General features: G+C 42.2%; 2 protein-coding genes and 1 long non-coding RNA gene across 4 annotated transcripts in view; 1 reads left to right on the forward strand and 2 right to left on the reverse strand.

The window, feature by feature from the left end:
* Window positions 1-574: 574 nt before the first annotated feature.
* LOC109524322 (ubiquitin-conjugating enzyme E2 D2) lies at window positions 575-11,319 on the reverse strand. The gene is made up of 7 exons (XM_019884107.1): window positions 11,048-11,319; window positions 6,547-6,610; window positions 3,615-3,646; window positions 3,408-3,485; window positions 3,219-3,324; window positions 2,307-2,400; window positions 575-1,557 (listed from the first exon to the last, which is right to left on the reverse strand). The coding sequence occupies exons 1-7, from the start codon at window positions 11,069-11,071 to the stop codon at window positions 1,512-1,514; spliced, it is 444 nt and encodes a 147-aa protein (XP_019739666.1). The 5' UTR covers window positions 11,072-11,319; the 3' UTR covers window positions 575-1,511.
* On the reverse strand, window positions 7,419-7,747 carry LOC109524341 (uncharacterized). Its single transcript, XR_002169948.1, has 2 exons — window positions 7,648-7,747; window positions 7,419-7,547 (listed from the first exon to the last, which is right to left on the reverse strand). It is a non-coding gene; the product is annotated as an uncharacterized LOC109524341 (long non-coding RNA).
* Window positions 11,320-15,431: 4,112 nt separating the features above from the next.
* Window positions 15,432-16,563, forward strand: part of LOC109524286 (serine/threonine-protein phosphatase 2B catalytic subunit alpha isoform-like) — a 32,914-nt gene continuing 31,782 nt past the window's right edge. The window contains exon 1 of one of the 2 annotated variants that reach the window (XM_019884045.1): window positions 15,432-15,674. In XM_019884045.1, coding sequence (XP_019739604.1) covers window positions 15,650-15,674 — 25 coding nt within the window. In that variant the 5' untranslated portion in view covers window positions 15,432-15,649. The remainder of the gene's footprint in view (window positions 15,675-16,563) is intronic. The other variant, XM_019884046.1, reaches the window with a different exon arrangement.

Here is a 16,563-nt window from a genome sequence, read left to right on the forward strand (position 1 = left end):
GTGCACATGAAAAAAGTTAAACATATATCGTCTCCTCATTAGAAATGACCCAAGTCATATTTTGACTAAACTTTGGAGGGCCGGGGGGGGGGGGGGGCCTTAAAACATCTCATGATGCTGGCCACCTTCTGCTAAAATCAGCTACATCCTTAAGATCATTTGATTCTGCGCTGAAATGAAATTATCATATTAATCAGTATTTGGTAGTTTTCTGAAAATACTTCATTCACATACTTCAGCAGGGTGACTCTTCCATAAATGTGTGAAAAACTTGTAAAGTCCATTCTCTGAAAAGTGCTACGAAGTGTAAATAACATTTCCTTTTGCAAATTGTGCAGGTGTACCCAATGTTGAAGCCATCAGGTTAAAGGCAGCTTTATCAGCCCAATCCGGATGGGAAAACTAGCATTTCAGGCATGCTTTTTTTAAAAAAAACTTGTGTGTGTGTGAATGAAACTCACAGAACATGACTCAATGTACTTAAGTTGGAAGTTTAAAAAGCGATCTGAAGCTATTAAATAACCATGTCTTTTCTCCGATGTCCTCCCAAAAAGGTGTTAGAATGAGTCAAGACAAGAGTCACAGGTTTTTATTACACAGTTTAATCAACACACAAAGCTCAACGAGCCTCTCGGGTAATTCAATATACAGAGGTTTTGTGCAAGAAGAGTGGGTTCTCCTCGCACTCAAGAGCCCAAGCCAGTCCCAGAGCCATTTATGATGATAGCCTCTAAATTTAACAAAAAGCAAACGACAAAAAGAAAACAAGCAACCTAAAGAGACACGGGGAGAGGGATGGGTGGGGCAGGTAAAAACACAGGTTGGAGAAAAAAAAAAGCTTAAATACCGGTACAGTTGTCCATGTGAATGTGGTTGTATATAACATGGGTGTTACATCATTGTATTTAATACAGAGTGCCGTTCGACTCAGTCAATCTGCTTTCTCCACAGATGGGAATCAAAAAAGAAAAAAACTAAAACATCGGATGCAAAGTGTAAAAAAAGTCCCCCAATTTTGTGTGCCCCTCCACCCCCCAAAAATGGATAAAAAGAAACGGGTCCCTTCAAAGTTTAGATGCTCAAAGGAATGCTTTAAACTGTGGTGGGTGGGTGGGGGTTTAGGCGGCGACAACCAAACCCGCAAGGAAACTAACTAAAACGCAGTCAGATGTGAGGAATAAAAGGGCGGGGGCACGAAAGAAGAGGCGCTTATTACCATTGCAAGTTGGCTGTTAGTTCACGGGAGGGAGGGCGTGTCAGGTGGTTGGAGAGGCAAGACAAAAAGAGATGGGAGACATACGGGGGAGGAGAATCAACACATATGGGGCAGAGGTACTCTGGTGATGGGGAGGCGTGGCTCAATGAAAGCACTCCAATGGAAACCAACAAGATCTTATTTTAATCTTTTCATTTGTTTGTAAGTGTTTTTTTGTGTTTGTTTTCTCTTTATATCTCAAGCTTCCCAAACTTTTGCCATAGAACTGGTTGGCCACAATTCTGCCTCACCAACACTACATTGCATACTTTGTTGTCCATTCCCGGGCTATTTTGTTGTACCTGAAACAGACAGAGATTGACAAATCATGAGAATTTTTGTGATTCAATCATACTCCGTGATCTCTGTCCCTCAGAATTGCGACAAAAAACAATGGAGGTATCGTTGCCGAAATGGATTTTATTGAATCTTTTGAGCTCCCAGTTAAGTCCAACTTCAAAATAAAGCTCGGTTTGCAAAGCATACATAGACGTCAATAACTTGGGGAATACTTTTATTTTTGAAATGCTTTTTTTTAATCGTCTGTGTTGTGGCATCTGTCCCTATTCAAAAAAACTTGAAAGGAAATCTAATTAAAATTAAAAGAAAAATGAAGTAATAATGTCATTTTATGTGTTGATTATTCAAAACCAACCTGATAAAGAGCAAAATTTTATTTTGTAACATGTAGGATGTAACTGACAGTTTGAAAGTAGACATACGCACAGACACACTCTAAAGGGCACCTGAACAAATTATAGTGCTGTGCTAAAGTAATAGCCCCTTTTTAACTTTTGCCCGCTCCACCGCCCCACTTTTTTTTTTAATTAAAAAAAAGTTTAAAATATCATTTGAGCTTCCTCCCACTTGTTGTTGATTCATCCCAAAAAAAAAAACCAACCCAATTGATATCCTTATGTTTGAAGTCTGAAATATGGCAAAAGGTCAGAAAATCCAAAGGGGGCCAAAACTTTCGCAAGCCACTGTATGATTTTCTTGCGTACTTCACACTGAACTGAACTGAACCAAAATGAAGACAGAGGAAACATACTTTTCCCTGTCCGTCTTGTAGATACGGGCGATCTCGGGTACTAAGGGGTCATCCGGGTTTGGGTCGCACAGAAGAGAGCAGATGGACAGGAGAACTGCCAAGAATATGAAGAGGTTCAAACAGCATTCAAATTATAAGTAAAAAAAAAATCAGAACATTTTCCATGTTGTGCAGGCAGGTTTACATATTTGTGTAAAGTAATACATGTTGTGGGGCAACTCATCTTACACATGCGATTCAAAATAAGAAAATTACTTTGGGTGTTAACCTCCTATAAGTAAAAGGAACAATAAATAAAAGTTAACTATGAATGATGACAGAGTGCGTACGGACGGGTGGAACTGCCAATTGTGGAGAAAACATTTTTGACTGGCAAACGTATTTGCAAGTACATTGAAACATACAAATAGGAATGACAATTTTTCACATAATGTACCAATACGTTAGAAAGTTAAGTAAACAAACATTGCTCATTGGCTATGTAGTGGAATTGCCAATGTGGAGTAAACATTTTTGATGGGAAAATATGTTCAAATGTATCTGAAAATATGTTCAAAACCAATGCATGACTTCCATTTGCCATTTTTGTACCCGCATGCCATGTGGCATTTTGGGGGAAGTCAAAACATAATTGAACAATTACAAACATTTCTTGACATTCATACGGTAGATGATCTGACAGGGGTCCAAAAGATTTTTGTTGGGATCAACTGACAAATCATGGAAATGGATGTGTCAGGTAATGCCACGATTTCTAACATGCGTTACTGCCACCTGTGCGTCTTAGCATTCAGAGTGAAAAGACAGCCGGGCGAGGAAGACCGCTTTGCTTGGTTCCCGAAGATTCTTGTGCAGCAAGTACAATGTGTCAACGTGCTTTGAGAGTCTGAAGGCTAGACTGACAGCGCTTACCTTTGGAGATGGTGAGAGCTGGAGACCACTGTGATCGCAGGATGTCAAGACAAATGCTGCCGTTGCTGTTGATATTTGGATGGTAGATTCTTGTGGTAAATGCAACCTGTAGAAGACACACACAAGGAGGTCAATAAGAGGCAACAGTTTTGCCACTTCCATTTTTCAGGGTGTTCTTGTCTCGCATACCTTTGGTGGTTTGAAGGGGTAGTCTGTGGGGAAGTGGATGGTCAAGAAGAAAACCCCGCCTTGGTAAGGACTGTCATTCTAATGCAGGACACAAAAATGTTTAGCCTAAAACATACACAGAGAAGCTACATGGGTGATAAACTAAGGATCATACAATAAGTTAATGGACCTGTCAACACGAAAGAGACTTCTGCGGTCAATACTTACAGGCCCCATTATTGTGGCTTGCCAATGAAAACCTGAAACGCAGAGGAGCTGATTAGGAGGGAACAGTAGTTGGGGGATCTATTTCATTTTTTAGATGAACTTGCATCAAAAAGTATTGCTTTGGAGAATGTATTGACTCATGGTGCCTAATAATTGGTATTTGCCTTGACATGTCCCTTCAACCTTTGTACCTATTATTTTAACATGCCTATGGAAGTCTACCGGTGAGCTGCTCGTGGCACCAAAAGCGGTTACCAACATTTTGGAAATGGCACTAAATATTATTGGTCATTTCTAGGTAAAACGGGTATATTTTAGATAGTTTTCATGTTGCATCTAATTTCATTGTGCTGTACCTACCTACACAGGGTGAGAGTATATACACCACTATTTAACAGACCAAATGAGAACAACAACAAAAAAAGGAAAAAAAAACCCAAAACAATCCATGAATAGCTCAGGAGAGACAAATACGTGATCATATGCACGCAAACATTACAGAAATGTTATTTAAATAGTATGTATATTGTGATCATGCTTAAGGAGCACAATTTAAAGGCAGTGTGTTAACTGCTGAATTAAACTGATTAGGCACGGGCTCATTGGTATGCTGTGGTGGTGCTTAGCTTCCGCTCAGCCTCTCCTAAAGGCTGTCAGACTGTGAACTATTGCCCCTTTTTGCCAATGCACAAGTAGGCTCAGCTCAAATCTGCTCGTCGGTTTATTATTACGATTATAATTATTATTTACGATCCAAATTAAGGACCCAAAGAAAAAAGGCAGAATGCAGGCAATTTTATTTTAACCATATTTAACCTTTCATTAAGATGTCAACACAACAATGAAAAAGTCAAACTGGTCCACAGAAAGAGTCAATAAATGCCTTTTGAAACAATGTACTTTGGATAATAGAAAGGTTCAGAGAATCTGGAGAAATCACTGCATGTAACCAGCAAAGCTGAAAACCAACATTGAATGCCCGTGACCTTTGATCCCTCAGGGATGACGCTGCATCAAAAACAAACATCCATATGTAAAGGATATCACCACAAGGGCTAGGAACACTTCGGAGAGCCAACTTATTTAAATACAGTTCTGCGCTACATCTGAAAGTGCAACTTAAAAGTCTATTTTGCAAAGCAAAAGCCATTTATCAACAACACCCAGAAACGCCGCCGGCTTCTCGGGGCCTGAGCTCATTTAAGATGGACTGATACAAAGTGCAAAAGTGCTCTTGGTCTGAAAACTCCACATTTCAAATTGTTTTTGGAAATAGTGTATGTTGTGTCCTCTTGGCCAAAAAGGAAAAGAACCATCTGGACTGTCAGGGACAGAAAGTTCAAAAGCCAGCATCTGAGATGGTATGGGGCTGTGTTAGTGCCAATGGCATGGGTAACTTACACATCAGCGCGGGTACTAGGCTGGCTTGCCTGCAGTCCAGACCTATCTACCATTGAAACTGTGTGACACATTATGAAGCCTAACATACGACAGCGGAGACAACTGTTGAACAGCTAAAGCTGTAAATCAAGCCAAGAATGGGAAAGAATACAACCTACTAAGTTTCAACAATTAGTGTCCTCAGTTCCCAAACATTTATTGAATGTTAAGAGAAAGTTGATTAATCATAGCGGTAAGCATGAATGACCTTGTCCCAACTGTTTTGGAACATGTTGCAGCCTTAAAATTCTAAAGATGAGGATTATTTGCTGAAAACAATAGTTTCAGTTTGATTTGCAAATCATGATATTCTGTTTAACACAACATCCCAACTTAATTGGAATTGGGTTGGTACATTAACCTTCATTCAATGTTCAAGTGTAGTGAACTAATACTCTTGGAGTGCGTGTGTAACCCAGGGGTTGTTAAGACCTCTTTAATTAATATCTTGTGTTAATGTGATGTTTTACACATGCAATACAGTTGACCAACCGTTTTAGGACTACCATATTTTCTGGACTACGAGCCGCTATTCTTTTCTCATGCTTTGAAACATGTGGCTTTTAATGTATTTGTGGTTTATTTATTCGCGTTTATGAACGGGCTTCAAGCAGTTATTAGATTTACCCAAAGGCTCATCACATCTGACCAATGAAATTACCGAACACGTCACAGTGGACCAATCAAACTGTCTCGGGTCCGCCATCATACTGAATAGTCATCAGCCAGAAAGCTAACACTGGGAGAAGGTGATAACAGTGACTTTGCATTAACATTCGTATTCTCCTGCAGTGTCACAAGGCACTTGCCACACGATGCCAACACTCGGAGGCAAGAACTTCCATGTAAAATTTCAGCATTCTTACATTTTTCAAAACATTATCTGCTAGCCAACGTTACACTACTCTTACTTAAAAGTTTTTTTTTTTTAATTGATACGTACAACAGAGTTTGTTTCTGCACTGAGAAGGTTTACTTGTGTACATGCAGTGTATATTCCTATTTATGAATTTGACACATGGAGCTTGAGGCATTAATCTTTCTTGGCAACTGACTTGGATTCATCTACTTTATTGGTACCACTTACGTCATTCAGTGACATGTTCGCTATGTCTTGAACTGATCATGTGATGAAAACAGTCTTCCTGCTCTGAGATGAACGGACCGAGCTGGCAGCATCCATTCAACGGTAGTGGCATACAGTCAATAGCAGGATAGTCAGCTGGGTTGCGAAATTAATTGTTCGACATGATGCTTTATGACCTTGTTTTGTTGAAATGCATTCAAATATAGCATGCTGTGCTGTTATAATGTCAAGACTGTGAACACAACATTCAGTCAATACTTGAAAAGAAACCCTGTTTATAACAATGAACTAAGACATGTGTTTGAATTTAAGTCCTTAGGACTCATAATCTATAGGTATATACATGTATATCCAACTGTTGTGGACATTTGACTCTTGAAAATGGTAGTAAGGTGGTAAACGTACTGTCATCTCCTACTGGTCCAGCAGAACACTGGGCTGGGGGATCCCGTGCGAAGTCATTCAACTCCTAACACAAACCCAAAAAAAAAAAACAAAAAAACAACAATAGTAGAAATGTCAGTTAAGTAGAAGCAAAATCAGATGTAAAATTCTGAACAGTACAAATTACAAGTGGTGCCAGACCCCTTTTAGTGGGAAACATGCCCCAGGAACAACGAGCTGTTTCCCAGTATCAGGCGCGGGCTCACCATTACGGCCAGAGTGGGGCGAAAAATATAACAAAATTGCCACGCAGTCATTAAAATGTTGCAGCGACCACCAGCAGTGTTTTGGTCCAATCATTGATTCGCCACATGCTCACGATGGATGGCTGCTTCCTTCCCCTTCACTCCCGGGTAAGCGGCACTGGCAGGTGTACCCCACCTTCAACAGACGTCTTAAATTTGTGTGTATCAATGGCACAATGCTACAAAGGTAAAATAAGAACCTCATTGTCTGAATAAAAGTAAAAAAACTAATGAACATTGCAATGACACATTGGGCGTCGGTGAGCCCCCTACAAGCAGGCTTGTTGAAAATGAATCAAACTTCTCGATCAGGGCACGCAAAAAGAATAAAAACCAAAAGAGAATGAAGAAAAAAATGAAGAGCTGGTGATAAGTGTTTTTTATATGTTGCAGAAGAAAAGTAGTGCTGCCAGTTTGTCCGAGTATCACAAGGCCGATTGCACATTACTCGCTCACATTAAACAACAGGAAACACAAAATTACTGGGCTGACATTGCGCTAATGGCCACAGCAGGAATCAGGAGCCAGTTAATCTGGAAGCCAGTGGAATATTACATGGATGCCTACACTTCACAAAAAAAAAAAAACAATTCAGGTCAACCTACTGTTGGGATAAAATACCTGATGCACGACAGGCCAAGAATTCCTCGCACCGGCGATTGACCAATCAGAGCCGTTCACGGCAAAATAATGCTAGCACTTGCAAGAGTTGCCAGTCTGGTAAGGGAGTGACATATTTTCCCGTGAGTGTTTCTCGACCCAAACAATTATGTTTTATCTATCTTCAAAGTATAGGCATGTTACTGTCTCTACATACCATTCATTTTTACCAGCACTGCATAGCACATAGGCGGCCCGGTAGTCGAGTGGTTAGCACGTTGACTTCACAGTGCAGAGGTACCGGGTTCGATTGGAGCTCCGGCCTTCCTGTGTGGAGTTTGCATGTTCTCCCTGTGCTTGCGTGGGTTTTCTCCGGGTACGCCGGTTTCCTCCCACATTCCAAAAACATGCATGGCAGGCTGATTGAACACTCCAAATTGTCCCTAGGTGTGAGCGTGAGCGCGAATGGTTGTTCATTTCTGTGTGCCCTGCGATTGGCTGGCAACCGGTTCAGGGTGTCCCCCGCCTACTGCCCGAAGGCAGCTGGGATAGGCTCCAGCACCCCCGCGACCCTAGGGAGTATGAAGCGGTTCGGAAAATGAATGAATGAATGCATGAATGAATGCATAACACATCGCCAATGACAAGGAATTTACGCGGATGTCATTATTTCACACGCAACTTAATTTTGACACACATTCAACTACTGGTAACCATCATAGATTTTTTTAGGGCTTGGAATGAATTAAATATCGATATATATTGCGATAGACGTGATCAATATCAGTTCAAATTGCACTCAACATCAATATTTAAAAAACAACAATAAAAAAACAAAAAAATCAGGACACAAACCCCAACCGTTGGTGCTGTACGCAGAAGCTACAGTTTGATGTTCAATTACTAGCACTTCAGTGTGTAAAATTAATGTTGTCCAGTTGTGAAGTAATAGAATGCAACGACCTAAGTTTGAAACATGCACTACGGTACCTCAGAGAGACCACACTTCGCAAGCCTATTACCAATCTCTTCAGCAGAGGTGTGAGGAAAATGTCATCACAAACGACTTAGAGTATTCCCTCAAGTGACTAAGTGCATTGCATTTGTTATACATGCTGTTGTTACTGATCCAGCATATTTATGATTGGCTGATTTATTGTCAGACTTGTTTATTACTATTTACTGTGACATTGAAAGGGACTTCTACTTACTCTAATGCCACTGGCCAACTACGTCCGCTTGTGTAATGTGTTATAATGCAACTAAACCAACCTACAGGGAACACACTTTTTTTTTTTTTTTTTTAACAGACATTTGGACCATCTCAAATATACATTGCTCGGCGGCGAGTGGTTAGCGCGTCGACCTCACAGTGCAGAGGTACCGGGTTCGATTCCAGCTCCGGCCTTCCTGTGTGCAGTTTGCATGTTCTCTCAGTGTCTAGGTGGGTTTTCTCGGGGTACTCTGGTTTCCTCCCACATTCCAAAAACATGCATGGCAGGTTAAATGGAACACTCTAAATTGTCCCTCGTGTGAGCACAGATGGTTGTTCATCTCTGTGTGCCCTGCGATTGGCTGGCAACCTGTTCAGGGTATACCCCGCCTACTGCCCGAAGACAGCTGGGATAGGCTCCAACACGCGCCACAACCCTTGTGAGAATAAAGCGGTTTGGAAAATGGATGGATGGATATTTTCAAGTAATATTACATAAATTATGTATTTTTTTTCTCCAGGTGCTTATTTTGAAGTGTAAAAAAAATTATATTAAATATATAATCGATATCAATTTATAAGAACAACTTTTGTCGCAATACGGTGTAACCATATCCCGCAGGCCTAATATATACACTTGCGCAACAACAGTGTGCAAGAATTAACTGAGTAGGTTTTGATGGGAATGTTAAAGCCAACAAAACGTATACCAGTTGAAACAGAAATTCAGAAAGGCAGTGTTAAAAATCTCATCAGGAAGAGGGTAAATGAGAAGTCATTCTTAAGTGATGGCTTTCCTTTTTTGTTGAAGAAAGCCATAAGTGTGGGTTTGTTTTTGTATTTTTGCTGTTAGCATTCAGGTGGACAAAGGGTGCAATTTAAAAAGCTGTTTCCTCCATCCCCATTTCAAATCTTGGTTTTCATTCTGTTTGTTTTGCTGTGGTTGCTATTGTTTGGTTTGGAATTAATTGCTTTACAAACAAAAAAACCAAAGCACCTGCAACAAGGTAGACTTTGCAAAACTGCCACAGAAAATAGCATAGAGTCCACTCAAATTTGCTACATACTGAATCTACAATATTGCTAAATGAATCGCAGCATGATGGAATAGTACTACTACTTCAGATATGGCAGGCAGTGCACACGACAAAACAAGGCAGCATGGATACAATTTAGGAGCTGAGTAACAACAATTACTCTATGTTATAACTTGTTTCAGACAGAGGTTCAAGTCAACTACAAGTTGTTGTTTTTTTTTTAGCCGGTGCAGCTGTATAAATGTTACCCTGGTGTCAATGTGAGCAAGGACAACTCTAACAGCATCAGTGCAGAATCAGATTTATGGTTGGCGTATTAACACTTGGTAGACAACGACCAGCTAATACGATCTAAGAAACGGTATGTCGTCGTTCTGCGGCTCGCCCGCTGTCACTAACGCGACATCAGTCGAACGACGCGTGGGGCCTGCTAACATCATTTCCAGCTTCCCCACGGTCTGGTTAAATGTCAGTTGCAAAACACAAACAAAATGGCAAGATATAACTTTTTTTCCTGACACAACCACGTAAAATACCTTTCAAGGTTGCGCATTGTCAAAGTAACATGATGAAAAAAAGCACAAGCACAAAACTCCTTTAGATGACATCCGTCCTCACGTCCGGAACCTGATAGCAAACGGAACACATTTATCCATATTTAATCATACACTGTGTGGATCCATTCACTAAAAGATCCAAATTAGCGATTTGGACAACAATTAATCGAGCGTATGGGGTCGTTGTTGAGAGAGCTCACTTTAGCATAGCCGCTAAGGGGACAACTGTCAAATGTAGCAGCGAGTTGATCCACTCACATTAGCAATAAAAAATAAAGTTAGCAAGCATCGTATCCGCGTGGGTGACTTCGAGAAACGATACGATGGACGACAAGCTCAATTATTAGCGAGTACAATCAAGTTTTACCTTAGTGTTAATGTGTTAGCTTAGCTTCATCTGAGGAAACATTGGGTTTATCATCGTTAGCCAGCCACACGGGCATATTCAGATAAGCAAGTAGTTGAATGCAGAGGTAATTCACACGGGAGTGCCAACAGCCCAACATATGGCGATTAAACGCGTCGAAGGTAAGCCAAATGAAGATAACCACCCACGGGAAACAAAGTCGTCGTGTAAATCGAGGTGGCCCGTTGGAGAGACCGAAAGCGGCGCATTGCTTTAGCCTCCCAACTGTCGTAGATGGCTGGCTGGAGGTAATCTACGCACAGGCCAGTCGCGACGATTTTGACAATGTCAGGAAATTATGCGAAGCGTAATAACCCCAAAAAGACGGCCAGTTACAGAACAACGTCGGGGGAAAAAAAACAACATAACTGCGAAATACAGGGCCTCTGCGATCACTTCCTTACCTTGTGGATTCTTTTCAGAGCCATTGTTGTGCTAGCGATTCTGCCAGGGAAAACGTGCGGGTAAAATGGCGATTGATATCAGTCCGTTGATAAATCACCGACGTGATTATCATAGAACACGACCAGAGAACACTCAAACGATCGTAGATCGCTACTACAACGAGCTACCTAAGGAATTCCAAGTCGAAAGTAAGCGATGGAAGGGTTAGACCCGCGGTCCTTCCTCCTACTGCAGCAGCTACCAAATCACAGCGGGCCTGTGCCTACACAACAGGAACAATGACAGAACATCCGGCTGCGCGCCTTCACAATAATACATCTCAACCATTGCAGAAAAGTTTGAGGTTGGCGTTTATTGTCTTGTGACTGTGTTTTGTAGTAAAAGGAGTTTAACTGGATTTGTTCAAGAGCATTAAAAAATTATAAGTGCCACAGGTCAATGGCAACCTTTGAAATTTGGAGACTCCCACCGCCCCTATCCTTCCCATCCCAAGCATACACACGTACAAGTGCAGCACAAACACGGAAGCAGCGATTAGTACAGAATAGCTACATGTGAAGTTTATTGTCTTTAAACGTTATTGAATTAATAAAAAACATATTTAAAAATGTAATATACATTGCTGGAGGGGCTCTTACCGGTGCGACACAGATTTCCGGTGTAGTGCCGTACCTGCTTGCCGGGAATCAAAACCAGCATCATCAGAAAGAAAGTCAGCAAGCGACACGTACCAATACACGACCAGTGAATTAGCTGAGGTTTATTGTTAACATCCTAAATTAGGAACCTAGTTCAATTAATTCATCATCGTGTAAAGTAATTGTGTATCACTCTAAATTTCAATATTTACAAGGTTCTATAAATGCATTGAAATGATGCTGCATGCATTTGAAAGGAATGGAAGACTTGACCTGAGATGTTGAACAATGCAGACCTTTTGAAGTGAGACTTTAGTACAGTATACATGAAGCAACGCCATTACAACAGAAGCAAAAGTACTTACACTGTACTTCAGAAACAGACACTTCTGTCTGTCTGTTTGTCTGTCTGTCTGTCTGTCTGGCTGTCTATCTATCTATATGTAAGCTTATGTTAAAATATTAATTATTTTCATTTTACATTTGAGCATTATATTATTTTGTGTTACAGTTACCTAGGTTATATTCCGTTTAATAATTGCTTAAACAAGTTTATTTTGATATTATCTGATTGGCTAAGGAAACCAGGAAGTGTTTTGTGTTACCGGGAAAGAGGTGTGTTCTCGTTCATCCGTTCGGAGGTGCAGACGTGGGGAAAATAAAAAGCTGCCTTCAAAGGATTCCATCTCTCCTTTTGCCCATTTTTAAAGTAGAGCTATCCACTACAAACCTACGAACCCCTCGACTTACATATATATCCATAGAGATTGGGCAATATTTGCATTTCACTTTCACGGCATGGTGAGTGACTGGTAAGCACATCCGCATCGCAGTGCAGAGGTGCACGGTTCGATTCCGGCTCCAGCCTTCCTGTGTGGAATTTGCATGAACTCCGAGTTTGAACTTCGGTTTCCTCCCACATTCCAAAAACATGCATGGCAGTCTAATGGAATCCATTTTCTGATCCGCTTATGCTCACAAGGGTCGCGGGGCGTGCTGGAGCCTATCCCAACTGTCTTTGGGCAGTAGGCGGGGGACACCCTGAACTGGTTGCCAGCCAATCGCAGAGCACACATAGACAAACAACCATCTGTGCTCACGCTCATATACCTAGGGAAAATTTAGAGTGTTCCATGAACCTGCCCCGCATGTTTTTGGAAGGTGGGAGGAAACTGCAGTACCTAGAGAAAACCCACGCAGGCACGGGGTGAACATGTGAACTCCACACACGAAGGACACAGCCGGTATCAAACACTGCACCTCTGCACTGTGAGGCCAACATGCTAACCAGTCGACCACCGGGCCGCTCTAGGTTGCACATATTGATATAAATTTGCCAATATGGCCTAACAACTGTACTATGTACAGACATAGCCATATACTCTGCTTCACATGTGAACAACCCAATGGCAGCTTGTTTCTTAGCCTTCCATGAAACATTAGGACTGTTTTGTTAAGGCTAATACAGCAATTTGTTATGCTTCGTCTGTCACCAATGTCAGCTGCCTAAACAGCATCACTGTACACTTGTAGTTCAAGTTTGTCATCACATTTATTGAAGTAAAGTACCCTACGATCTGTTTTACTGTAGACCATTGTTCGATCTGTTTTACTGTGGACCATTGCTCTTCTGTCGATGTAGTGGAATATTATAATAACTTACTCAATATGAAACTCAAATAAAGTTTTGTGCAAGTAGTTAAATTAAGATACCCAAAGCCACTCTGTATTTTCTGACATCATACATCTCTTCTGTCTTCTCAGTATAATTATAGTTCACATAGCATCATTCTTGGTTTACACTTTTTTCAACATACTTTCTTCAGGTCAATTTTATACACTTGTTTGTCACCTTGTTTAAAATCACTACCTAGGTTGTGTTTCAGTTTACATAATTGAAGAGAAACTGCAGAATGGCTGAGAGATGATGGAGCGAAAGCAGATTCACTTTCAACTTCCCAAATTTTCTGTGAACAGCTGATTATCTCGAATAAGGCGATGAATCAATCGAGACAAGCTCTTTTCTCAAAACGTATTGGTGAGAACCGGAATAACCCAACAACTATTTTTTTCCACAATTGATCATTTGATTAATCCTGTTTTTAATAACCAAATCAATATGTCGTCTAATTCAATGTGTGAAGAATTTGCAGCCCATTTTAATAGTAAAATAGAGGCTAGAACGTCAAACCTATTACACTGTCAATCCTTGTATTTCAACATCAGTTCTTACTAATTATAAACCTATAGTGAACCTGACATTTTTAAGTAGGATTTTAGAAAGATGGATTTTAATCAGGTGAATGATTTTTTAAAAATAATTTTAATCTGCTTTCTGGGCTAAACAAAGTATGTGAGCCTGCTTTAAAAACCCGCTGTCTTAAAATTAAAACAAATATTTAAATGGTGGGAAAATCCCTCAAACTAGTCCTAAATGTGCGATCCACCTGTGTTTGCCAGGATTGATTCGGCCCATTTGACCAGCCAATCACTGGGTCCCACTGGTTCACCCATTTAACCAGCCGATCACTGGGCCCCACTGGTTTGTACCCCTACATTTGAACAAAAAGGTGCAGATATGTCCCCTTTACACTCATTTGATAGTTTGGACCATTTATGTATCATTTTTAACCATACAAAATAGGTTACTTATTTGTACCAAGTGGTTCAATTGTGAGCCCTGTAGTTGTAGGATAGAAAACGTTGTACCAAGGATACATAACAACAGTAGCTTTTTTATGACATTGTACCGTATTTGTATCTTACTTATGAGTTCAATGTGAGTACTTTTGGCATACCTGAAGACCACGTGACAAAATTGTCAGACCAGTACGGTCATCCGAGTTATGCGTGAAGGGGAAGCCCTGTACAGTAAGTGTAATCCTCCACAAGATGGCAGTAATAGTCCGGGTGCGTATTTGTGCCTATGCACGTCGTCCCGAGTGAGCGTGAATATGCGAGGGAGTTCCTTCTCTCGCCATTCTGGGGTGTTGCCGACCGGTTGCACATCGTTGCTTCGCAGGGGCGTCATTGAGAGGTAGAGCCCGAGTTTCTTCTTGGTGAGAATCTGCTACAGTCGACCCCCATATCTCTCCCCCTTTCCTCCAAAACCCAGCATCTTCACCAAAACAAATCCGGGTTCAAGCATGCCGCCTCAAATGCCGCGAGCTATCCGTCCTTCCAGCTCCCAAACCTGAGCACCAACTGCTGGTTTTCCCCGACCGAGAAAAGACAGAGAACCCGCCAAATGATGCCAGTGCCGCAACTTGCACCCGCGGATATCGTCGACACCTGCAATAGGAGGACCCGACAACACCACGTTGTGTGACAGAAGATCAGAAACCTCCCCCCTCAGCCCCCTGTACACACAGTCCCCCTCGCTTCCGACTCCCAGGATGTCCGTCTGCAACGCAACTCCCGCGGACCGGCTGATTAAATGTAGGCATGGCGAACGATGCACGGCCATTGACGGCGACTGTACATTATGTGCACACTGATTCAGCTGTGATCATTCTTCCCTGGTTCCTCATGCTCTCTTTCTCTTATGTAGCATGGTCATCCCTGCGTGTTATCGAAACACCTTATTTCACTCAATAAAGTCACCGTGCATGTGCCTGCGTCTCAACCTTTTCGGTGAGGGCGGGAGAATGGAAGTGATGGGTGGGGATCTTGGGATCGGGGGCGGGGGGGTATCCAGCGCCATACGACACAATCAGGGTCTTCCCCTCGTTATTCTATTAGAATTCGCTCCTCAGCGAGGCAATACCCCATTTTCCAAAGGAGGAGGAGGCGGTGGGTGGTTTGCAATGTACGGGCTCCGTGTACGCGCACTACTCCTAGCGGTGGTTCGCCGTCACTGAATAATACCCTCCAGAGTCACCCACGGAGTGATAGAGGGAGACACAAGCCAGCGAGTGTCGGAGATGAGCGTCTTGTTCCAATGAAACGACTAGCAGTGTGACGATGACAGCGAAAGGCAGACATAAAGGTAAAGAGTGTCTTGGCGCGTGTTTTGTTATGCGGCGTGAATGTGGTCACGGGGATGATGTTGCGGCGACGCGAACGGGGAGGGAGGAAAGGATGCTGCTACGTGGAAGCATTTTACAACAATTCTGCCTATCATATGCTGAGTTTTTAATATGCACGTTATATTTATGCGTGTGCGCGTCTGCTTTTTTTTTCAAAGGCTGGCCTACATTTGCGGTCTATTTTTATTTTTAGACACAGATAGGTGATCGATTGCTTATAAACGCTAGGATACAGTAAAAACTTTTCCAGCCCGAGTGTGCGGCATCCTTTCGGTTTTTCGTCTTTAAGATTGACTTCCCCACCGTGGCCCTTTAAATCCACACACGGTCGTCTTCTCGCCGAGGCTTGCGCGTTCGAGAGCGATGGTTGCTTTTGTTGCCGCTCCTCCAGCCTCCTTCTTGGCTTCACCTCATGTTTGCCTGACGGTCAAACGAGAGACAAAATGGAGTGAGAGGATGTGCTGGGCTGCAGATGAGAGAGTCCGTCGCCCGCCGGGCCGTCGCCAAGATGACGACTCGTCATCTCGACGATTCGTGTCGCACTAATGCTGTGTTGTTAATGCATCATTGGATTATGGAATATTTAATGTGTTGAAGAGAGTACGCGTGGCTGACTATAGGAAGGGGGCTTTGCACGGATTGTCGTGCGTATGTAGTCATCACTACTAGCCTGACATGTTTCACGCAGACACAGGCGCAGCCTCTCTGTCACATGCGACGATGTTTGGTCGACCCACTGGTAAGAAAGTCACAAGGTCTCTCTGCCGGAAGAAGCGGAGCTGACAGCTGGACGCGTCGCCCGGGCATGCCCCGGTATTCCGTGCGTAGGTCGTGCTCAGAAGGGGGGGG

Source organism: Hippocampus comes, unplaced genomic scaffold (assembly GCF_001891065.2).
Source record: "Hippocampus comes isolate QL1 unplaced genomic scaffold, H_comes_QL1_v1.1 scaffold156, whole genome shotgun sequence".
Taxonomy (NCBI): Eukaryota; Metazoa; Chordata; class Actinopteri; order Syngnathiformes; family Syngnathidae; genus Hippocampus; species Hippocampus comes.